Source organism: Neodiprion fabricii, chromosome 5 (genome assembly GCF_021155785.1).
Source record: "Neodiprion fabricii isolate iyNeoFabr1 chromosome 5, iyNeoFabr1.1, whole genome shotgun sequence".
NCBI classification, from domain to species: Eukaryota; Metazoa; Arthropoda; class Insecta; order Hymenoptera; family Diprionidae; genus Neodiprion; species Neodiprion fabricii.
The window spans coordinates 25,361,799-25,384,149 of record NC_060243.1 but is presented as its reverse complement, the minus strand read 5'-3'; the positions used below and the strand labels follow the sequence as shown (position 1 = coordinate 25,384,149).

At 40.8% G+C, this 22,351-nt stretch overlaps 4 protein-coding genes across 11 annotated transcripts; 3 read left to right on the top strand and 1 right to left on the bottom strand.

Moving 5' to 3' along the window:
• The first annotated feature begins 138 nt into the window (after window positions 1–138).
• On the top strand, window positions 139–10,762 carry LOC124183807. 5 transcript variants are annotated; one of them, XM_046572829.1, is made up of 13 exons: window positions 139–506; window positions 6,822–6,962; window positions 7,035–7,165; window positions 7,395–7,529; window positions 7,613–7,777; window positions 7,883–7,971; window positions 8,048–8,240; window positions 8,321–8,546; window positions 8,652–8,816; window positions 8,955–9,112; window positions 9,386–9,621; window positions 9,735–9,951; window positions 10,108–10,762. In XM_046572829.1, exons 2-13 carry the CDS (start codon window positions 6,880–6,882, stop codon window positions 10,356–10,358), a joined length of 2,049 nt encoding a protein of 682 aa, XP_046428785.1. In that variant the 5' UTR covers window positions 139–506; window positions 6,822–6,879; the 3' UTR covers window positions 10,359–10,762. The 5 variants fall into 5 exon arrangements, with proteins under 5 accessions (XP_046428785.1, XP_046428781.1, XP_046428783.1 ...); XM_046572825.1 differs by lacking the exon at window positions 139–506 and adding an exon at window positions 845–941 and having other exon boundaries at window positions 6,824–6,962; XM_046572827.1 differs by lacking the exon at window positions 139–506 and adding an exon at window positions 5,353–6,030 and having other exon boundaries at window positions 6,824–6,962.
• Window positions 10,763–11,178: 416 nt separating this feature from the next.
• LOC124183821 (cyclin-C) lies at window positions 11,179–13,444 on the top strand. Its single transcript, XM_046572876.1, has 5 exons — window positions 11,179–11,361; window positions 11,452–11,558; window positions 11,663–11,869; window positions 11,968–12,219; window positions 12,852–13,444. Exons 1-5 carry the CDS (start codon window positions 11,330–11,332, stop codon window positions 13,052–13,054), a joined length of 801 nt encoding a protein of 266 aa, XP_046428832.1. The 5' UTR covers window positions 11,179–11,329; the 3' UTR covers window positions 13,055–13,444.
• LOC124183812 (general transcription factor IIH subunit 4) lies at window positions 13,225–16,731 on the bottom strand. 3 transcript variants are annotated; one of them, XR_006871054.1, is made up of 8 exons: window positions 15,699–16,723; window positions 15,186–15,310; window positions 14,580–14,785; window positions 14,294–14,467; window positions 14,110–14,196; window positions 13,813–14,028; window positions 13,521–13,666; window positions 13,225–13,438 (listed from the first exon to the last, which is right to left on the bottom strand). XR_006871054.1 is itself a non-coding variant. In XM_046572856.1 (7 exons), exons 1-7 carry the CDS (start codon window positions 16,210–16,212, stop codon window positions 13,585–13,587), a joined length of 1,404 nt encoding a protein of 467 aa, XP_046428812.1. In that variant the 5' UTR covers window positions 16,213–16,722; the 3' UTR covers window positions 13,225–13,584. The 3 variants fall into 3 exon arrangements, 2 of the variants coding, with proteins under 2 accessions (XP_046428812.1, XP_046428813.1); XM_046572856.1 differs by having other exon boundaries at window positions 13,225–13,666; window positions 15,699–16,722; XM_046572857.1 differs by lacking the exons at window positions 13,225–13,438; window positions 13,521–13,666 and having other exon boundaries at window positions 13,870–14,028; window positions 14,106–14,196; window positions 15,699–16,731.
• Window positions 16,732–16,940: 209 nt separating this feature from the next.
• LOC124183817 (sprouty-related, EVH1 domain-containing protein 1) lies at window positions 16,941–21,512 on the top strand. Of its 2 annotated transcripts, none has more exons than XM_046572864.1 (7): window positions 16,941–17,767; window positions 18,555–18,897; window positions 19,024–19,192; window positions 19,833–19,858; window positions 20,037–20,611; window positions 20,959–21,311; window positions 21,402–21,512. In XM_046572864.1, the coding sequence occupies exons 1-6, from the start codon at window positions 17,748–17,750 to the stop codon at window positions 21,113–21,115; spliced, it is 1,290 nt and encodes a 429-aa protein (XP_046428820.1). In that variant the 5' UTR covers window positions 16,941–17,747; the 3' UTR covers window positions 21,116–21,311; window positions 21,402–21,512. The 2 variants fall into 2 exon arrangements, with proteins under 2 accessions (XP_046428820.1, XP_046428819.1); XM_046572863.1 differs by having other exon boundaries at window positions 16,942–17,767; window positions 19,797–19,858.
• The last annotated feature ends 839 nt before the right edge of the window (window positions 21,513–22,351 follow it).

Below are 22,351 nucleotides of genomic sequence, written 5' to 3'. Positions count from 1 at the left end.
TGCGTCATGAGTGGTGAATCATAATCCACAAGGTACTTTGTTCGAGTTACGTAGATAATCACATGTTGAATATGATAATTAGTGTCAATGTTGTAGGTGCAAATTGAATGGAAGCAGGTTAAGGGTTTTTAAGTCACAACTTGGTCCTCCATAGTCGAGCCTATTCCCACTTTTCGATACGGAGAATAATCCCATGTATCAGTGGAATCTCCCTTTCTAAATTACCTGTTGACAAAAAAAAAAAAAAAATGGCGAATAATTGGAACACGAGTTTAGTGAATGTCATGTATGATTGACAACGAATCGTACAACACACTTAAGGAAGTGGAGATGAAGTAGGTATTGCGTAGAAGTATAATGCGAACGCAATTCCATTGCGGAACGCGAAATGATGTGATTATTGCAGTAAGAGGGAGCCAGAAATACGATCAGTTGACTGCTTTCTGCAAATTTCGCAAGAAAGACTAGCCGCAATTAAACCATCCGCGAGCACCAACGATCCTATAAGCTAAGTCATACATATATCATACTTTCCCTGCCCACAGGCGTGCCTACAACTCTATAAGTAAATGAGCGAAGATGATTGTGCGAGGTAAAACACAATACGTGTAACGATGTTATAAAATCAGGCGTCGGTTAGTGAGGACGAAAGTAAATTAGAAGTGAAATAGTGAAAGAGTGCGAATCAGTCTGGTGAAGGACTCGTGCTGACCACGAAGTCGTCTTTTACTCGATAATATTATACGTGAGAAAATTTTCCCCAAACCCAAGTTATTTTCAGTGAAAATTGAAAGCCTTTACGCGTGTTTCGATATTTCGTTGGAGAATTTTTTTTAAGAAAATCCGGTCTCTGTGTCGCATGTGTATCGTAATAATTATTGTGGAGGCGGGAAATAAGCGCGATTTCATACCGTGCTATCAAAGCTGTGCGATTTCAAAAGGTATATTATACAGTGCCTATATGTTAACCTGAGCAGGTATGCCTCTGTCCACTCATCGTTCACCGACAAAGCCGATTAATGGATAATTGATCTCGCAAATAATGGAGGGATTGAACATGTCATTGAAAAGATACCGTCACGCTGTCCCTGCTTCAGGAATAGAATACTTTTATTCGGTGCGTTTGCGTGTGTGTGTGTTTTGGATGTGGAGATATGCAGTGCGAACCTTGATGTGTTTGTATGAATAATCGGCTCGGAGAAAGGCTAGGCCGGAAATTGGGCCGAAATCGATTTGCAAAAAGCACTGAGAACCCCGGTCTGCATTCTGTGACCGAAAATTGGCTGCAGCCTCTAAACTTTTCTCTAACCAGGTGATTATTCCCACGTTATGAATTCACCGAGCAGTGAATTTGGTTCGTTAAATGTATGTCAATTTAAATCGGATCGTTTGGTACAGAAATATTTGTTTCATACAAATTCACAGAAGTCTTTGATTCAAACTGTTCCGTTTCTTGTTACAATTGATTAGGTCTATATCAGGATCCGTTTGTTTCAGAATAAGAACCATAAATTTTTCAATTCGGTTAGATTAATTTTTTAGAGGAATTCCTTCGTTGTAATACTGATTCTCGATACTTGGAACGCGTTCACTTTCGTTGCGACTATCTTCACACGTGTTCTACCAACCCATATACCTGTAATATTGCAAGAGTCATCACGAAACGCCCGCTTCGGTACCGTTTCGTAAAGATAACGTAACGAATCGCGGTTAAAACACGTTGTGCACCTATAATAACCTGCATTCATACAACTCTCTCGACTACGAAAACACAAACAACTCGGTTACGTAAAATCAAGGACTTGTACCAGGATGAGAATAATTCAATTCTTTTCATATGTTTATGATGTATTATTTACCTGCGGTAGAGTTTCGAATGTGACAAAAGATTGTCTCGGTGCATTTACTATCGAACAATAAAACGTATTAGGTACTTTTTAATTTCAATTCATTTCTGCCAATCAGGGAATCACGAAAATTTCACATCGTCCTTCTTTCCAGGTGGTTGCACCTCAGAGAAAGGCGGTCAGTCGATTCTTACACATTGTATTTTTAAGTTATCCGTTTTGCAACGTCGATAATGATTGTCCGTTAAAATCATTGTATCTAATTACCAGGGTATTTATAAATAGCGTAGTCGCGAGGCGACATCAAGTATCATCTAAGGACAGTGAAAGATCTTACGCCAGGCCAGTGGCTTTGTGGATGATTTACCCTCTTGTTGTTATGCATTTCTCAAGGTCATGAAACAGCACGCGGTACCTATATGCGAATAAGTTATCATTGTCGTCGATGTACACTAATGTCAGCGGAAAAAAAAAAAAAAAAAAAAAAAACGGTAATTGCGTGGCCGGACGGAGATGGGTGAAGGTGATATCGCCGGGTCGTTTGTAGGGGTGTGATCGTAACGTGCCAAGGCGCAAACGTGACCGGATGACGTAGGTGCCGGTATCACAATAGGACTCAGTCATCTGAACAGGTAAAAATTGGTGATGTGCGATTAATCGATTAATCGATAGTTTCGATTCATACACCACCGTATATTGACTTGAAGAATTAATTATTATACCGCAACTTCGATTAATCGATTAATCGAAGAAACGATTGATTGATTAACTGGAAATACGATTAACCAAAATCGTCGATTAATCCAAGAACTCGTTTTATCGATTAATCGACAAAACGACTGATCGAAGCTGCCGATTAATCGGTTAATCGCATAGCACTATTAAAAATGATAAAAATACATGATGTACTGGCCTAGGCAGTGAAAATTCTGTAATTGATGGAAATGACAGGCGTATGGTGTATAGAGTAAAATTCGATAATCTGGTTGAGGGATCGAAGGGTAGCAAATTCGACAGATTGCTTTTCGTGAAGTTAGTCAGACGAGGAGTTGCATTCGTCGATCATCGATCATCGGTACTTGTTGCTTTTTGGATAATTTCACGGAAGAGGAATATAAAGCGTTTGCCTGAATTGCGCAGGGATATTATACCGTGATTAGTGATCGTAGACCACAACTATTACCGTTGCATCATTTACGTTTGGCAACGTAAATGGCGCAATGTAGAACTCACGCATGTATGACGGGCGAGCAAGCTGCCCATTGCCATGCTTCGTCGTGCCTGAAATGAATTTCTTGAGCGTTTACAAAGCGGCCCTTTCGATTACTCTATATTCGTGAGAAATAATTAACCTTTCACGCTTTCTAACCACTTTTTAACTACCTGCGCAGCGAAGCTCGTGTAGATGATTGAAAAAAGACGTTTTTCGATAGTGTATTTATTGACTCAGATTTTCAGCATTGACGTTGCTCTGTAACAATATTGGCAGCAGAGTTCTTCGGTACTTGCCTTAAATGCGCTTTTAAGAATTTCCAATTAACTCGACGATGAAGAGCGTAATTAACGCCTTATTCTTTTTTGTTATTGCATCCCTTTTGTTCACTGTTGATTACTCAACAACGAGAAAATTAGACGCTGAAAAACATTCGGGAGAGGGTATCGAGAAGATTGCAAAATTACGCTGAAAAATGGTTCTGCAGCCATATGATGAACGTCTCTGATTATTATAGTCTTGAGACAAAAAAAAAAAAAAAATTATTCAGGTAGTCAACAGGCAATGACTGTATCATATACAGAGAGTGAAATCTTTCTACAAGCTTGTAAGTGTCTGCGCTACTTCCTGTTCTTAAGTATACAAAGCACTATAGTTACATATACAATTTCATTTGTTCGCTTTGCAAACGTGAATGCCTCTACAATCATTCGCATTTTAGTCAAGGATGTGGCGTAACATTTACATGTGTATATTCTCTCACGAATGCGGTTTAAGAAATCGAAAAACTTGGACGATATCCCTCTTCGGTATATCCGCAACAAATGTACACCTTGAAATAATCTGTTATTCTTTTCTACGATGATATCGAGAAGGGAGAAATTGAACAATTTAAGCATCTTAATAGTTGAAAAAAATAGTAGCGCATGCTTACAAACGCGTAGTTATGATACGATTTAATTCAACTGATTAAAAAACGGATACTTTTCGCATCGGTAGTTCTAAATGTGAGCGAAACTTCATTCATCGTATAGCAATGATATAGTACAAGGAGCGGATCTTGGTAATACGATAGAATTATGTAGTTGCGAAAATTTATTATAATTTTATAATCGTATATACAATATCGGAGTAATCTAGGTACGTGGGTTTTCCTTCAACGATGTTTAGGGTCATCAAAGTGCAAAAGAAACTCACGACGAGATCATTTTGAATTATCAAACGGATAAAGAGTATCCGAAGATGAACTGGAGTAAACTACCTGTGATGATATACTTACGCAGCTTGTACATTAAGTTAATGTCGGGTAAAAAGTACAACGAAAATAAAATTCCTAAAATAAATGAGGTAATGTATAGTTGATAACGCGTACACGTGATATTCGCTTTCCTTTATTAAGGGTACGTTGTACCGAAACACGCCCAGGTTTCATTGATAATAGAACATAGCTCAGTCGAAGCAGAGGTCTCGTTTGATGACACGAGTTCCGGCTGAACGCATGGACCCGAGTGTGTGTATATACATACAGCCTCGGTAATTAAGTAAATTAACATGACAATAATATGGTAGAAATATTCCGTCGACGGAACGAGGACGCGTGAATAGGCGTTTCGCGCATAGCTCGACGACGTAGAGATCGAGAAACACCACACCCTCACCCTGATTACAACAATAGATCGGCCATTCATGGACCAGGCATTAATGCGGTTGTGGTTGGTGTTCTCTTTGTCAGAGTCGACGTTTTCCGCCCATCGATAGGCCCTCTGGATTTTCTTTTCTTCCATTTTCATTCAAATCTCTTGACACCGCGTGCCCATTCCACCGGCGAGATCGCAGAGCGTGTTCATTATCGGCTCAAGACATGCGGCCGACGCGTCGCTCCGTCCATAATACAGGATCCAAAAATGAGCACTTGTACTTTTCACCGTCGTCAGCGACGTTTGTCTTTGGTCGATTGACACACATTTCTGTTTCGTTCCTTGGGCTCGTTTTTTTCAGGTGTGCGTTGCCCGCGACAGATTATACGGGCTTGAGGACTGCTTGAGGGGCCGTGGGGAGGACGTTAAAGACACTGTTCTGGTGTCGGACAATGCCGCTTATGTATGTTCTACGTTTTACGGTGTACCTGCTACCGAGTATCGCACAATGATGTATATCGCGTTCCGTGCGTCGTTTCCCCCGCGTATAGAGGAATACTTGCCTTTACACATTACGGCATAACACATCATTGCCATATGACAATGCACGCGGATATATACAAGCTTACCCGCATCGGATGCAGACTCGCAGTATTCACCTCGACTCTGACGCGATCAGAGTATGAGCAAACCGGAAGAGCGGCCTGCACTTTTCGCGTTCGCAATCCCGCATCGGTTGTGATTTTTCGCAATTCGAACCTGTGCGAGGAGCTCGAATACGGTCAGGTGGCATCTGAGTTGCAACTATAACTTTATGTCCGTTCCTCCACACGCGGACAAAAGGTGTAAATTGCTCCGGGAACTAAAAAATTAACTTAGTTAATTGTGACATCGGTGATGACGTGTTGAAGGTCTACCCCACCTACCACTGCAGTCACAGAGACGTATTTTTTTTGACTATACCCGCTAGTTGGGACTCAAATGATTACTAAAGTTCCATTGTGCTCAACCGATTATTGGAAGTAGACTCGGACCATCATTTGAAGACCATCGTCGATGATGCTGGAAATATTGGTGTCTCCAGGAAGAACGAAGGGGTGTAAATAGTGTAAATTGCAAATAGATTCGGACAGGATCCGACGTTTTGCTATCTTGTTTTTCAAATATGACAATGCGACGGTGATGCGGCTGAGTATAAGTCGCGTGTACACGTGTCAATTCGACACGTTGTTATGTAAGATATATTGACGCGTATACCGCAGCTGAAAGACTATGGCGAGGTGGATGCAAAGACACTCGTATTCATAGCGGCAGATCATCGTTCGAACTTTGAGTTGGTGGTTTTGTGCAAGTATGGAAGCATCTCCTAGTGTGAAAAAGAGTGCGTCGCCGTAGTTTTTTTTTTTCTTCGATTGCACAAACACGTACACACACTTGCACTTTCCTTCACACATCCGCACGCACAATTGTTTTGTCCAGACAACATCTTCACACGTATACGCGTATCAAAATCATAAATGCACGTATGCATGCGCATATATCCACGTGTGTTAAACTACATAAATGTGTAAAAAAATGACGTGGGCCATTTACATCCAATCTATATTGCTTCTTTGTGCCATATGTACAGGTGAGTACGGATGCAGATTTGTTATCTAAAAGTTAAAGTTAAATCGGAGAAAATATCATGGGCACTATTGGACCTATTTAGCCATTTCAAAAACACCACTCGTTTTGAGAGACATGTGCTAAGATTAGATAGCTGACAATAAAAAATACCATTTCATCTCACCAGATGAAACTGAATTTATCCAAATAAATTCATTGGGATCAACTTCATCGTGGTCGAATCGAGTTAATGGGGCGACTAGTACTCGTGAATTTTGCTACCTCAAAGTACAGCTACATTAATTATTGAAAACAGAAAAACAAACAGTAATTCCACGTTCTAGACTAGTTAAAGTTTACTTTTCTTAGAGAACTGTCGTGGTCCAGTAATGGTTTTCAAAAATTTTGTAGTTGAAGTTACGAAGATTTTTTGATAAAGATACATAAAAACCGTTCACCATATTTCGCTCAGTATGATTTAGACGAAGATTAAAAATTATATGAAATTGATATTCCAGTGCTTGGTTTACGGCAATGTGACCAAAACAATACCGGATGGGAAAAAGTCGCCGGGATGAGACCAGAGTCCGTAGACTCAAGTGCAATTCTCTACGAGGGTATAAATTCTCAAGGAATCACGACAACATGTTTTAGGAAGTGAGTTGTCGATCCCAAAAAATATACGACCTGAGCGAAAGTGAGCTTATTGACAGTTGCTTAAATTTTCAGGTGCAGAGCACTGAATTGCACTGCTTTTGTAATTGATCTGGAAAGAGCTGGTTGTTTTAGCGTAAAAGTAAGCTCGCAGCATTTTGTTCCAGAACCCAACGTCACCTTTTATCACCAAATTTGCGTTAAAGGTAGATACGTATGCACATTATACCTATACAGAATTGTATTCGAAATAAAGGGAATATATGGCTGAATAAATAAATGATCCTCTATCTTTCACAATTAATTCTCTTCAAGAGTAGAGCATCATTTTTAAAGTTCCAGTTGCATGCCTTCAAGTAATTGGGGAGCATGTATTTCGATATTTGCATGCTGATTTTTGTTTTACATCTATAATCTCAAATTGTAACTTTTTAGTTCCTTCGAATTGCAAGCTCGAAAGGCTCTGGCAAGTGGAACGAACGCTCGGTGCGATTTTGGTGGATCCTTCAGCCAGGTGGCTGCCTGAAATCATGACGAGAGCGCAGTGTTATGAAAGCTGTATCGCCGCCGGTTCGTACATTGCATATTTTGAAGCCCGCGTGGAAGTACCACTGTATCCAATAACTGGTTCTACCTAGTTCCTCTTTCAACAGGTAGAAATTGCAGATCAGCGCGATATCGCACCGCCGAAGACTTACGCATCGGAGACACGCAGGGTAGATGCGCTCTTTCTACCCTTGACAGGGGATCCAGACCTCAAGCTTATAGGGCTTCCATGTACAGAGACGAGTATCTCCAGAATCAGTGCCATACTTTGTGTCGGTATAGTTTAACGTAGAATCTCAAATGAAGCTGAAAGGAGCTGTTACAATGTTTAAAAGATTTTTATCGGCATACTTACGTGGAATCAACCGTTGTTTCAGCTAAAGCTGATTACTGTTCTTACTCGGAGTTCGAAAACGCAACCATGCTGTACTCCGATCTGAGGTTGCCTGGACTGGACGAAACACAAGTGAGTTTAACGATGCTCAAGAGGTATTGATGCACATTCACACGCAGCATTTAATCTACGTCTACTCGAATTTAAGTGCGAAGAGAGGTGCGACGCCAGTTTGGATGGGTTCAACTGCAGAGGGTATACAGTACATCGGTCGTACAATTCAATAACTGCGTCGAATTTGGTGTGTCTCCTTCATGCCGACGATACTATCGGTGCTGGACCAAGTTCTCTGATATACGTGCCTGATCTAATCTACAAAGAACGCGAGCCCTGTTTGGACCGTAAGTCAATGCTCACCGATACTTTCCAAATCAATCAATTCGTGAAATGATAACTGTAGCTATCTTTTTAATCATCCAAGTGAGAGTCAGATGCACGAACGAAAGCCTTACCGTTGAATTGAGCACGGATGACGCCTTCTGGGGCAGGTTGTACGTCAGTGGATGGGGCGAACGTTGTGGAGTGCAAGGAAGTGGTAAAAACCTGACATCCCTGAGGCTGGTTTTACCGCATCGCGAGGATCTCACGATGGGCAGAACCATCAAATGTGGACTGAGCCCTGTCATATCCGTGAACAGCCGTAATCGGTATATTCCAGAGACTAGTCCGGAATTTACTTTTTCATTTCTCCATCAATTGTTGAACTTTCGATATGCTAAAAGTGATATTTTAATTTAATCGAACGCCTACAGGAGCCGCACCATAGCTTGGGCCACCGTTGTCGTGCAGTTCAATCCAATAATTCAGAGACTTGGTGACCAGGCGGTGAGAGTTGGGTGTTCCCTGGACGGAAATGACGACCCCCCACAGCCGAGAAACATCACAGTACATTCAGATGTACATTTTATTGACCCAAAGTGAGAATTGTGGTGTTTATTCTATTTTCACAGTGTCTCCATAGAAAGTTTTAATCCAGAAGTATAAGAGCGCAAGCATGGCTTAGGTTTTAATCCATTTTTCGAATGCATGTTCTTTTATAATCATTATTTTCCAAGCGCTGGCTTACCACCGATCGTTTCAACCGTCGTAAACTCATCATCGGAGGCTCCGATGGTAAGGATGAGGATACTTGATGAGAGCCTTTCGCGCGACGCGACCGTCACTCAGCTGGGACAGAAGTTGATTCTGAGGATCGAAATAATTCCGCCCGACGGTATGATGTTCTTGTCGCGTATATATTTTTATCGAGAGTATTCCTTATACCTAGATAGTTGATACGCGAACGACGCTTCGCCCGCAGGTAGGCAACTGAAGTGACATCTTATACATAATAAGCTGTAATAAGTATTCCCAATGTAACTTCGGTTGCCTATCCGCCGGCGAGTGTCTTTTGCATAGTTGACCTTCTCGAAATACTTCCTGTACACTTTTGTGAATTCCATTTGAAACCTTAACGTGTAATTTTAAGACTAAACGTAAATTTCAGGCCCGTTTGACATTTTTGCCGGACATTTGGTCGCCAGCAGTGCTGGAGGAGATTCATCCTATCTTCTGCTCGATGAAATGGGATGTCCAACTGACACGAGCACCTTTCCAGCTCTGGTACGAGATGTCACAGACAACAGTTCACTCGTCGCAAAATTCACTGCCTTCAAGTTTCCCAATAGCCAATTGGTCAGGTTCAACGTGGTTGTAAAGTTTTGCACCGGAAGATGCAAACCGGTATGTATTCAAGTTATTATGACGATTTAAGACGTTACTTCATCAGCATCAAGCCACCCTATAATGTATACAACGATTCCATTGTATGGACATTATTTGATCTTTCCGTCAAGGCTCACTGCAGCAATGATGAATATTCTTACGGAAGGCGGCGTAGAGAGATATCTACTGCACCCACAAATGCCAATGTCACCGAAATAACACCGAAGACGATTCCCGATAAAATTCCTCTCCAGTTCTCGATATTCGTTCATAGCCCAGTAGTTTCACCAGATCCTCTTCTGTCGCGGGACAGTTCAGCACCAGACACCATCCTCGTTGCTGGTGGTCGTGAGTACATTAATTTTTATCTTTCACCCATTATATGGCATTGTGGTGATTCTAATAGTATCACCATCATCGTCGTCGTCATATCACTTTATTCTGGAATTCCAGAAATACTGTCAAATTTTTTGGAGATGCGGATATAAATCTTGATTATTTCAGAATCGTTGGATGGACTGCTTTGCGTTGACGCTGGCCTTGCCTTAGGTCTCTTGATTTTTTGGCTTATCGTTCAAATAATGTTGACGATCGGTTGTTTGGTGGCTGTAAAACGATACCGACGATTAGCTCGTCGGGCGGAAGAGGATCGTGCCGATATATTGGCCAGGCATCTTTATGGTATTCACGGTGGTAATTTCGAAGTTGCCCGACGTGTACGGTGGGCTGATCACAACAGTTCATCCGTCAGCTGATGCCGTTTTTAACATCATTAGTAGGGAAGTACCAGCCGAAGTTCAGGACTTCCGAGCTGTTGAGATAGCATCATTCCGGATTCCACGCTACGTTTCGTTTACATAACGTGCAGGTGGAACGTGCAGCGGACGCTGATCGTCTTTGTTTTCACCGTCTCGCCAATGTATTAACCACGCGGATAAAACAACCGGAAGGTTCTTATGTATAGGTGTGAGTGTATTATTGAACGAATTGTAATGTAGTGTTGGAATATGATCAAACCACTTTTATCATTTACCTGTTTGAATTATTACACATCAATATGTATACAAAAAAAATGTACAATATTCTGGCTGACGTGATATAATTGGTATAATCGATGACCATATTGTTGACTTGTAATTAAACTATTCATGCGATCATAGTTGAAGTTGCAAAGTTGTAACGGCTGGGGTATTGCCTATGTTTCTTTTCTTCATGTAGTGATAATGAACGAAAACCATGTGCATATCCATTACCAAAAATAAAGACTCGTCACGTGCGGATTTACTAACGAAACGCATGTTGAAAAAACATGTAAATTGGCGCAGAGTGCAAAGATGTATGACTATTGATAGTAACTGTATTGATTATCAACTCCGGATCAACTCTTATTCATTACCGTGCTTTTCCGGTAACATGATTTTATCGGCTTGTCGGTAATTGCATTACGTAGGTTTCAGTCGGTGAACGTGCTATGCCAATGAAAAGTTAGATGTATATTTGTCCGGAAGTGTCTAATGGAGTATCCTATCTCACGTATCTTACACCCGATGTATTTCAAAAAAGAGTCACCGTCGGAATAGAATCTCGGCTGTGATGATTTGTATACAATTGTCGCACATACAGACGAATCAGAACACAAAGATAAAATATTTGTTAACGAACGAAAATGAAAGTGGGTACGAAATATCGCTCAGTGGTAATATAGCCGTTGATATATCGGAGAAGTATGGCCGGAAATTTTTGGCACAGTTCTCATCAGTAAGTTGTAATAACCTGAAAACGCCGGTGGACCATATGCACAATGATAAGAACTGACAATTCATTGATTATTTAATTCTTGATTTTCAGCCAACAATGGTTACTCGATAAACAAGATTTAGTTCGAGAACGTCAGCACGACCTTTCTGTTTTATCCGAAGAAGAGTATCAAAAACTATTTATTTTTTTTTCAAACTGTAAGTAAAGTCAAAGCTTTCTTTGTTGAAACTTAGTGAAATCTGGATACTTTGAACTATCAATGTATACGCTATATCATATATGCGTTTACTTAATTTTATAGTGATTCAAATATTGGGTGAACAGTTGAAACTCCGACAACAGGTGATAGCGACAGCCACCGTCTATTTTAAACGGTTCTTTGCCCGCAACAGTTTAAAATGTATTGACCCGTTGCTGTTGGCCCCAACTTCCTTGTTTCTGGCTTCTAAGGTAGAGGAATTTGGAGTCACATCGAACACCAGGCTGATTACGACATGCCAGACTGTCGGTGAGTTTATCCTCACGTGGCAAAGTCTCTGCACACATCACAGATCATTTCAACATTGTACTTTCTTAAATGGCTAATCTCCATAACCTTTATTACAGTAAAAAACAAATTCAACTATGCCTACTCTCAGGAATTTCCCTATAGAACCAATCACATTCTGGAATGTGAATTCTATCTTTTGGAACACCTTGACTGCTGTCTGATAGTCTATCAACCGTATCGTCCACTATTAACACTTGTACAAGATGTTGGACCAGACGATCAGCTGCTCACGCTAGCTTGGCGTATAGTCAATGACAGCTTGCGCACAGATGTGTGTCTGCTCTATCCCCCGTACCAAATCGCTATCGGTGAGACACTTGAATCATATAATTTGAAACTATACTGCGTTCAACGAGAGAATGACACAGCGCCGTACAGGTTTGGACAGTGGGGGTCGGATGGAGGTAGCGGAGCTCGCTACTCAATATCGTACCTATAATATCGTAGATTTGTGCCCTGCACCAAAAGGCCACGCTCTCTGAAATATCGCAGTCTCATTATATCTCAAGTAAATTTATTCTACTTCCTTTTGCTAATTTTCTGACATCGGATGTATCAATCAATCAGAATAACAAAACTACAATTCAAATTTCACACGTTCGAACTGACTCGCAACTTTGCAACGACTGACGCTCGACGGTTTGAAATGACTCATCAGGCTTCAAATCAACGGTTAGATTTGAAGTAACTGTTAGGTTTGAGTACCTGGTTACCCTTGTTGGCTGTAGCCGGGTCTGGCTAGCTGCAAGACCTGTCCAGTTACCTGGAGTGGGTAAAATGGGTCGCGTATTAGGCAAAATCCGACTGAACTGGACGTGTTTGGCTTCGTAAGTGTATCGTTTTCTCCCTGAACGGAGTATAATAATGTATCAACATTGACCAGTTTAGTGCAGTTTTTCTTCTTCCTTTTTTCTTTTGTTTAATATATTTCTACGAATAGGTTGCCTGCAAATTGCCTGTGTAATACAGAATAAAGATTTAAAGTCATGGTTTGCCGAGTTGAATGTGGATATGGAAAAGATTCAGGAGATTGCCAGGTACATAATTAACTTATACGAGTTGTGGAGAACTTATGACGAGAAGAAAGAAATACAAGGATTATTGGGCAAAATGCCGAAACCAAAGGCTGCACCGCAACGCTGACATCAACCTCCTGCGGATCCTTTGAACTGGGAATCAAGTCAGGAGGATCGTTTGTACAATTAATTACTTAATCTTTATAAAAAATTATTGGACCGTAAGGAATGAGAGAATATTATTTTGCTCTCCGCTACATTGACTGTGAGAATATTTGGGAAATTACGATCATCAAATATTGATAAATTTAATCAAATTTATTTCCTTATTTTCGTAACCTTTATCATAGAAATTATTTATATCATTGACACTGTAATCCCATTAGCTTCCAGGTCTTTGTAACTTCTTATCAGGACTGGCATAATTATAGTTATCATCAAGAGCATTATTGTTACTCCAACGCCGCTTTATTCCAGAGTGATTGGTGGCAGACTTTTGCAACCACTTTACCTACAAGTGCTCAAAAAGTGAAAATAGTAGTCTCATTCAGGAAGTAAATAATATTAACACAGTCTGAACATGTGAGACATACTGTAGTTGAAAGATGAAGAATTCGCCAGCAGGTAGCAATGCCCAAAGCAAAGCAAAAATTGAAATCAACTGCTTCCTTTCGAATAACGCTTCCAAAACTTCTTGACGTCATCATGACCCGCTTTTGTGACAACCATAGTCCGCTTTCTGTAAACAAAATGGTGAAAGAATGATCATCTCATTTTGAATATACTATGTTGTTTAATATCGAATAAGAATAAATGAAAATTAATTATACCAAAGTTAGACAATAAGCCCACATCCCTATTCTGTATTTTATATAATAACATTACCTTTCGCTTTGCCAGATTAGAACTTGGGTGGTGAGCGCGTGATCTCTGAGAACTTCAAAGTCAGTCTGTGAAAGAAACTGACTATACAGAACGCCCTCGCTAAATATAAATCTATTTCTTTCGTTTTCCCACAACTTGATTTGATCCACTATGGTAGGGGGCAAAGTTGGTGGTCCTAAGGCAATCATCTTAGGATGGGCATGCTGATGTAGGTATCTGTACAAGAAATGATTTTAGGATTGGGGCATTAATGAAACATCGAATAATGTGCGTATACCAATATTATTACGTACATACCCAACGATTTGTTCAGCTGTAATGCCGCTCTTCAGAGCTTGCCTCACTGAATCTCTTGTTAAAATGGATACAACCAAGTTTGGGAACCTGAAAACGGCCAAAATTACAAATCAGTAGTTGGTTTTCTGAAATTGAATAAGTGAAAAAAACTGATATTGCTTTAGACAATTTTTTTCATGCTTACCTGTAAAGCATTTCACAAAAGAGACCAAGCAGAGCGACTTGCAAATTAGAATTGGTATAAGCGTAAACTCTGTAATTGGTTTCCACGACTATGTATCCTTCCTTCTCTAAGTCACTTGACAGAGGCTTATTTTGACCTGTGGCAATGTTTAGTGCTAGCCTGGTAGGGTAAAATCTGAGAAAATAAAACATACGGTATTACAATTTTAATACATTTATAAAGTATTTTCAGTATGTACACGCAGATAGAATGTGGAATAGATTCATCAGTTTGTTGAAATAATTACCTTCCAGCCTTACGTTTTCTTTGATAGACTAGACCAAATTCTCTGAGGTGCTGCAAAAATGTCAATAGTCCCTCTGACATACCTTCAGTACTGTAATCTTTTCCCAATGTCGAGAAATTCAATTGAAACAAGAAGGTTAGACAAACGACCAGATCCAGACCCCTGGCTTCTATAGTGTCCAAGTATTGAAGAATGAAGTACCAGACCTGAAAAGTAGTCAAATCATAGCTAATTGCTACTTAGTATTACGAGTTGGTACCTGGGAACGTATGGTGAAATAAAGAATACACACGGTTACAAAGAGCTATCGTTCCTAGGCTACCAATAGTACGAGGAATACACAGGTAGCTTATGGTGCGATAATCCCAAGTCACTTTGTATATGGTGGTCATAAACTGAATATTATATTACCATGAAAGACTGCTGATTTGTACAGTGTAAACAATAAATTGATGACTGGCCTATCAGTTGCTATTGTAAACCATGCACAACATTTACATTTTCAAGTAAGGAAAGGTTTTACACAAACACTACACGCAATCAACTTTTGTTTTGACTTTTGAGTAGCCAAAATTTAACCATCTTATAATTGACAGAATATCTTACCTGGGACGCTGTATCTAGCAGTAGAAACTGAAATCCTGCTTGTGTAATGACTGGGCTGCCGTCTTCCTCGTCACGTTTCATCAGTCCAGCATGTAGCAGTATTCTTACCGCATCAGCCGATATTCCTAAGTTAAATCATTTGAAGCTGGCTATAAAAATTCAAAATTCAAATTTTCCTGATTTCGTGGCTCCTCAGAACCAATATTCACATTTTTGTTCCATATTAATTGTCTATGCTCAAACTTGTTAGTAAATTGTGATAGGTAATGGAACATTTCAATGGTTGATTTTTCTGTGGGTTTACTCTATCAAAATCAATCGTATTAGCAAGTACTCCATCCTATATATTGTTTTGCTTCTGGTTGTGTACATGGCTTAGCCATTCGAGCATTTTTTATATCGCCTTGGAAAGATTTTGTGACTCTTTCAGATTTCAATATTTACATACATTAATTGATAAGTTATTGCAATTTGTAGCTTTTAAGATCATTTTGACAGCATAAACTGGCTCACCTTCTTGCTGCTGAGATCCGACCATGTAATGGAGAACACACTCCCACCTTTCCAAGGCATACGTATCTAGGAAGGCGACGTCTCGTGGTTTATTATCGGTTTCTAACTGATTTGACATCGTCCAAGGTTTACCGCCACCAAGTAAAACTATTTTCAAATTCTTCTTCAACGTTGAATTCAAAATCCACCCAGGTAGACCACCGGGGATTGATGCTTCCTTCCAGATATTCAGCTCATTGAGAATTTTGACGACTTTCTGATGCTCATCGGTATGTAACTTTGAACACCATGAAGCTATGACTGCCTGAGGTACGGGCTGTTCAACGAACAGCAACCGCATAACATAATGCCTGGCTATTTCAGGCAATTCCCGAAAAACGGCCAGACAAATCGGAGGGTTGTGATACAGTTTATTCAACGTTTCTGGCGGCCGAGTCTTTAGATATTCATGAAGATCTTTGCACTGCAGCCCAGTTGGACGCAATAAATTCTTACCACTTATCGTGTTTGACATGTTCGCATCAAGTCTTTGCCACTATTATTAACAAGCTTATGAATCGACTCCAGATCTTTTCTTGGCTCTCAACACACACATCTCGTCTCAGTTTTGGTTACTTTTCTGCAACTTTATAAACACAACCGCCACGCTGGGCTACTGAATGGGTACAACCTTCTATCGTTCGAACGGCCGTGGAAACAGCATAACCTATATTTTTATATTTTATACTCCGTTCGACGTCTCGGTTGGTCTCGGTCAGCCGTTGGCATAAATTCACCGAATAGGGATCAGTGGGTGAATTCCTGACATAGGTTACTCATATTCAATCACAGATAGCAGCCTCACAGTTACAGTTCAGTACTTATCCATACACAGACATACCAACAGAAATGTTTTGTCTTCTTCTAGCTCCTGGATTAGATAAAAACAGAGAACGTCCTATTACCAACCAAACGGCACGAACGACAGTCGCACTGATCAAAATTCTTATGGCTAATTTTCCTACATGCTGGAGTACCCAACATTTTTGGAACTAATTCTTAAGGTCCATGGTAGGTAACTATGTCAGTAAACGACCAATATTCTGTAGTATTTAGCTTCAGGAACTAAGGAATGAACCAAACAGAACTAGGCCCGCCTCTCGCGGGAACAGATAGCAGTTTTCTTCTACGGAGCACGTCGAACTGCAGCAAACCCTTCTATCCATGCTTTTACTAACCCCTACTGTTCTATTGTGCAGTGTGCGATGGGATCGCACACCATTAACCATCGCATACAGTATAAGCATAAACCGACCCGCGCGATCCTCGTGTGAATGCGAGCCGATGAATGGGCTCGTAGCGCGGGTCCTATTCATTCATCCAGGTGTTATTAAACCAAAAGAAGAAAACGAAAGGAAGAATACAAGATAAATAAATAAATATAAATAATTCGCCAAGTATGGCGAGGTTGATTCTGCTCGCGACTCATAGCGAACATCATCTGCAGCTGCATCCTGATAACAATTATTAATTCCTATAGTCGTGGTGACAAACGGATACACATCGATCGAGAGCATGGCTATTATACATGTATACGCGTTCTTCTATACGAATAAATAAACGGAAAATATGAACGATGTGGCGGAGAGGACTGTTCGTTTAACATTAATGTGAAATTCGTTGTATTTCCAAACGTCGACGGTATTCCCGAGGAAGTAAAAACTGAAAGGAGACAAGGAACGACGACGCTCGTGGCTCGTCGCGGCGCGGGTAGATCAACGACGACGGGTTATAAGCCAGGGATCGCTCGGCTCTGGGCGGGGCGGAGCGAGGGGTTTGTCGTCGGTCGTCGGTCGAGGGCCAGCGGGACGTGCGGGGTTATTCGGGGGGCAGAGGTGGATTGGGGCGCTTCCTGTAGTTGGCGCTAGCCTAAAAAAAAAAGAAAGACAGCAAAGGAGTAAAAAGAGAGTTCACACGGTAGAATCGCGGTCGAATGTATTTTCAATGCAACGAAAATGGTGAAATTTGGGAAAAAGTGGGCATCGAGTAAAGGCTTTGACAGCTCGAACCATGACAGAGGCGTCGGAAGAGTAAGTAGATATAAAACGAATCATATTATTCTACCGAGCAAACAGCCCTGCTGTGCTATACTTCCATCGCCTACGATACATGATCAACGAACGCAGACACGCACACCTAAACCCACGCATACGCTCACGGAAAACAAAAATATTACACCTTAGCTACGATATACTCCGTTAAATACACATATCCGCATTTACATGTTTCCAAACGCTTATGCACGTATCTATGCAACCGTACACCCTGCTCTACTCGACCGATTTCACCCTACTTCCAGCGACCGTTCTATCCTTTTTTTCGCACAGGGCTAGGTCTTTCGTCAATCGCTTCCACCATTTTATTCGGATTTCATTCTAAAATACAGTACTCTTTCCTCTCATCATTCGGCCAACGCATGATTCCTCGGTCACGCTTCCTTCCTGAGCCGATTATCCCTGTTTCGCACGTAATGTACGTAACGTATGTACGCGAATGCTGTCAACCCCTGCCTACCTAACATCCGTCATTCCATCAGTTGTCGAAAACTGTTCCACTAACGTCTATCGCGCGTATGTTCATGTCTCACCTCCCTGCGTCCATCCAGCCCTTCCCCAGCTGTCATTGTACGATCCATTCATGAAATCCATCGGCCGTACGCGATTGATAATTTGCCGATTCCCCCCACACGCGCGATTTCAGAAGGATTCCAGATCAGCCTTAACTTAATCAGAATCATTGGTCTGAACGATTTTGAGAGAGAAAAACACTTTCACTTCATTCTTTTACAACAGTTGAACGACTTTTAACACTTTCCAGTGGTAACTACTTGGTAAGGGTCAGGGCCCAGGTCATGACTAGGGACGACAGCTCCGGGGGTTGGGTGCCTCTTGGCGGCGGGGGATTGTCCAACGTCTCTGTGAGACGGAGGTCTCCCTCCACCGCGGGGGGGCATCCCAATGTCGGCATTGCAAGTCCTGGGATCCCTTCCGCCGCCTCATCAACCGCTGTGCCTACCACGTCAACCTCTGGCACAGCCCACCCCGGCGTCGTCCCTAACCTTGGCTCTACGTCTCATGATTCGACAACTACCTCCCCACCTGGGGCAACAGATGGCAAACACGAATACCTCATCTATGGCAAACGAATCTCTGATCAGACTGTGAGTAGTTTCTTTTTACTATGCGCCAAGGATTTTTCAAAGAAGACTTTCATTCTCTAAGCCTTCCTTGAAAAATATAAATAAAACCATGAGCTTGTGATATATTTTTGACAAAAATTTATTCAGGTCGTTCTTAGCTGCACAATAAAAAAGGATTTTGAATACAACAAAGTCATGCCAACATTTCACCATTGGCGTACAGGAGAGAAAAAATTTGGACTTACCTTTCAAACAGCTGCGGATGCCAGGGCATTTGACAAGGGGGTCCGTACAGCGGTTGAAGAATTGCTAGAAGGTGAATTATCATTCAATTGATTAAAATCTACTCGGTGTATTGATTTTTATCTAGTATTTATCGATGTGAAAGCTTACCCATCTCATGGATTGTTGGGTTACCTGGCTTACAAACATTTCTTTTTTCTATGATTAAGACAATTAGAAATTTATCAACCTTTAGAGGGCCGATATTTTTCCCTTAAAACTCGATATTTTTTAGAGGTACGATTTATGTATATAAATAGTTAACACGTTTTGGTGGAGTTTCCGAGTTATCTGCTGAGTCCTAAAAGAGCCACGGTGTCTAAAGGTTAATTCTGCATGTGTCAATGAATTATGCACTTTCTTGAAAAGATACATTCAAGTTATCTTCATAAAAAGATACGTTCATGTAGTTACAAAGTATGCAATTTGTGCTAAATACTCAGACGTTCAATAAATATGGAATAGGAAAATATTGATAGAATATGCTTGTTCTTTTGCTGCACTCTTATCTCGGACTTTTAATGACCATGGTGAGTATATTTATCAAAACTATGTAATTTGTACATGATATCACTGTAGTTTGTTTCAAGTAGGTGAGATCATCATACAAGAAATTTACATGTGACTTATTGTTCTAGGCCTTGCGGAATCATCCTTGTATTGTGGTCAATCAGATGTTGGAGATGACGATGTTTTTATGGTAAGTTGGTAACATGAACAGAAACTTCAGTCTCCATTTCTTTACTGCTCAATTTACTGTACATTGATTTATTACCTCACCATCCGGTACCATACAATAGTGAATGCATGTCTCCCTTCAAAGTGATATTATTTTATTAGTTTCACAACAATGGTTGAATTACATTAAACGATTCCAGACATTAAACCTGCCTGTGGATCCGGTAGATCCACGCCCATCATCCGAAACACAGCGGGGTGCAGTTCGTAAGCTAAATCATCACCACCATCATTCTCAGTGCCCGGATTTTTCTTTGGACCCCCATAAAGCACCGCCGATTCATTACATTGGCGGCCCTTCAGCAAAGCCGCTACCTCCGCCGCATCATCCCTTGGAATCAATGGACGTCAGTACAGACAATTACCCGTACGTACAACTGACAACCCTGAACCATGAGTACCAGTACCCAGTTATCGAGGACCATAAAGGTGGGAGGTTCGACAGACGCGGCTCTTCCAGCTCGCTCAAGAAGCCAGATGTAATAGTTTCACAGATGGCAAAAAGTTGCGGGAAACGTAATAGCAGCGTACGTCTACGGTGTAAACATTGCCAGGAGTTATATTCTGAGCAGCACAATCCGAGAGGTGCCTGTGAATACGCACCTGATCCAGTCAGACGGGGCATCGCCACCGTTTCATGTCTTTCGTGTGCCCAGTGCATGCTATATCACTGCATGAGCGACGCTGAGGGAGATTTTGCACAGAACCCATGCAGGTAAGTGACGGTGTCACTATAACTTGAAAACGTTCTTATATATTTAAAATTCAGAGTATACATATTTTAATGCCAATTTTAAAGTATAAAATTTTGCTATTACGGTGGTTGAATACTAATTTATTTATTTATTTACTTATTTATTTATTTATTTTTTTTTTTTATTTATTTATTTTTTTTTTTAATTTTGAAAATTTTTGTTCCTCACATGATTACTGAATAACACGACTTTTTTTACAATGAAAAATATCAATTTTCGGTCTGGAAATCCTAAAATCTCCCAGAATCGCGCAATTAGAAGTAATGAATGAAAGTAATTTTAAATCGAACTGAAAATGGTTTCGCAGCTGCAGTACGGAGGAAGGCTGTGGTCGGCGATGGTTCGGACTGGCTCTGTTGTCGATGATTGTTCCTTGTTTGTGGTTTTACCCACCTCTTCGCGCCGTTCACTGGTGCGGAATGTCTTGCGGGTTGTGCGGAGGTCGCCATTATCCCATGGAATAACTGGAGGAGCCCTTTGATATCTCTGTCCCGTTCTCCGTCGAGTACGTCTCAAGACGCCTTGCAACAGTCGGTGGTGCTAATGTCGCTGTTGCAAATGTATACCATTGCCACGATCCTGGCATGGGTCGGCGTCAGAGATATCAGAGGGGTAGGCAGCTTCCGGTACACGCTCTTGTACACCAATGTCGCCTATAAGGTTAGCTTTTTAATAACATGCATTCCGCACACTCAAATATTAATGTGGTATTATGACTTTATGGTTTGTTATGTCTTATTAAATCTACAGGGTGCTCTATCGATTATAACAACGAGTGGACAGCGGAAGAAAGTGTGCATCATTGAAGCAGCAGCGGATACGACCGTTAATCAAATTTATTCCGTACTTATCGTCTTCGAAGAAAAAACATACCGCATCTAGCAAAGTAAACGTACGTAAAAATGCTCCATTTCGCAAGCATTCTTTCCTGTCCGCATTTTAAAACTTGTATCGAATAATAACTATGACACAACGACAACAACCACGATGATAACGGTAATGATGATGAGAATAACGATGACTAATGATTATGGTCTTCAGAAATATAGGCCTTCAGCCAGTTCATAGACTCGTTCAATTTTGTCAAGATTCAGTTCTAAATGTTCATTTGATCTGTTTGGTATTCTGTTACAAATATATGCACACAATTTTTTCGGAGAAAGAAACACGCAATAGGGAAGTACGTGCATATGTATACTAATTTAAAATCACAGCGTGTACAAATTATCGAACTCTGTGTACGTATGATAAAATCGAATATACTCGTACCGTTGAATCTGTTTAAACTGCGATACAGAAGAGGTTTAAAGATGAATCACGTGTGTGTATATATGTTTCTGTGCATTTTGCGAAAAAAAAATACTAAACGTACTAATATACGACATCGCACACCTTATCAAGATTGAAGTACCTACCGATTCTCAAGTGTGGTCGAACTGAAAAATCGCACTGCTATTAAACTTGTCGAAGGTGTTGTACTACTGAAACGAAATTTTTATGCCAAAATATGGGGACAAAAGGGTTGCAGTACGATACCGTTTGGCAGTATGCTGTTACGGCTAGGAATCCGTTTAAGCGTCCCAATAATTGTAATCCCGATGCAGGGGTACCAAATAATCGTATGCTATTTCCACCGATTTGCAGTTTTCGTAAAAAAGTGAAAAAGTTGCGCGACTGTGTGCATGGTCGTGAATATACCT

What these genes read in the sequence shown, in the direction of transcription:
- LOC124183807 (XM_046572825.1), top strand. Translation starts at nt 860, where the DNA reads ATGTGTATCGTAATAATTATTGTGGAGGCGGGAAATAAGCGCGATTTC. An exon ending in GAATCAGTGCCATACTTTGT is followed by an intron (nt 7,778 to 7,882) that starts GTCGGTATAGTT and finishes CCGTTGTTTCAG; the next exon opens with CTAAAGCTGATTACTGTTCT. An exon ending in CGAAATAATTCCGCCCGACG is followed by an intron (nt 9,113 to 9,385) that starts GTATGATGTTCT and finishes CGTAAATTTCAG; the next exon opens with GCCCGTTTGACATTTTTGCC.
- LOC124183821 (XM_046572876.1), top strand. Translation starts at nt 11,330, where the DNA reads ATGGCCGGAAATTTTTGGCACAGTTCTCATCA. An exon ending in TTTTGGCACAGTTCTCATCA is followed by an intron (nt 11,362 to 11,451) that starts GTAAGTTGTAAT and finishes CTTGATTTTCAG; the next exon opens with CCAACAATGGTTACTCGATA. An exon ending in TACGACATGCCAGACTGTCG is followed by an intron (nt 11,870 to 11,967) that starts GTGAGTTTATCC and finishes CCTTTATTACAG; the next exon opens with TAAAAAACAAATTCAACTAT.
- LOC124183812 (XM_046572856.1), bottom strand. Translation starts at nt 16,212, where the DNA reads ATGTCAAACACGATAAGTGGTAAGAATTTATTGCGTCCAACTGGGCTG. An exon ending in TTTTGTGAAATGCTTTACAG is followed by an intron (nt 14,197 to 14,293) that starts GTAAGCATGAAA and finishes GGCCGTTTTCAG; the next exon opens with GTTCCCAAACTTGGTTGTAT. An exon ending in CTAATCTGGCAAAGCGAAAG is followed by an intron (nt 13,667 to 13,812) that starts GTAATGTTATTA and finishes TTTTGTTTACAG; the next exon opens with AAAGCGGACTATGGTTGTCA.
- LOC124183817 (XM_046572863.1), top strand. Translation starts at nt 17,748, where the DNA reads ATGACAGAGGCGTCGGAAGA. An exon ending in ATGACAGAGGCGTCGGAAGA is followed by an intron (nt 17,768 to 18,554) that starts GTAAGTAGATAT and finishes AACACTTTCCAG; the next exon opens with TGGTAACTACTTGGTAAGGG. An exon ending in GGTTGAAGAATTGCTAGAAG is followed by an intron (nt 19,193 to 19,796) that starts GTGAATTATCAT and finishes TTATTGTTCTAG; the next exon opens with GCCTTGCGGAATCATCCTTG.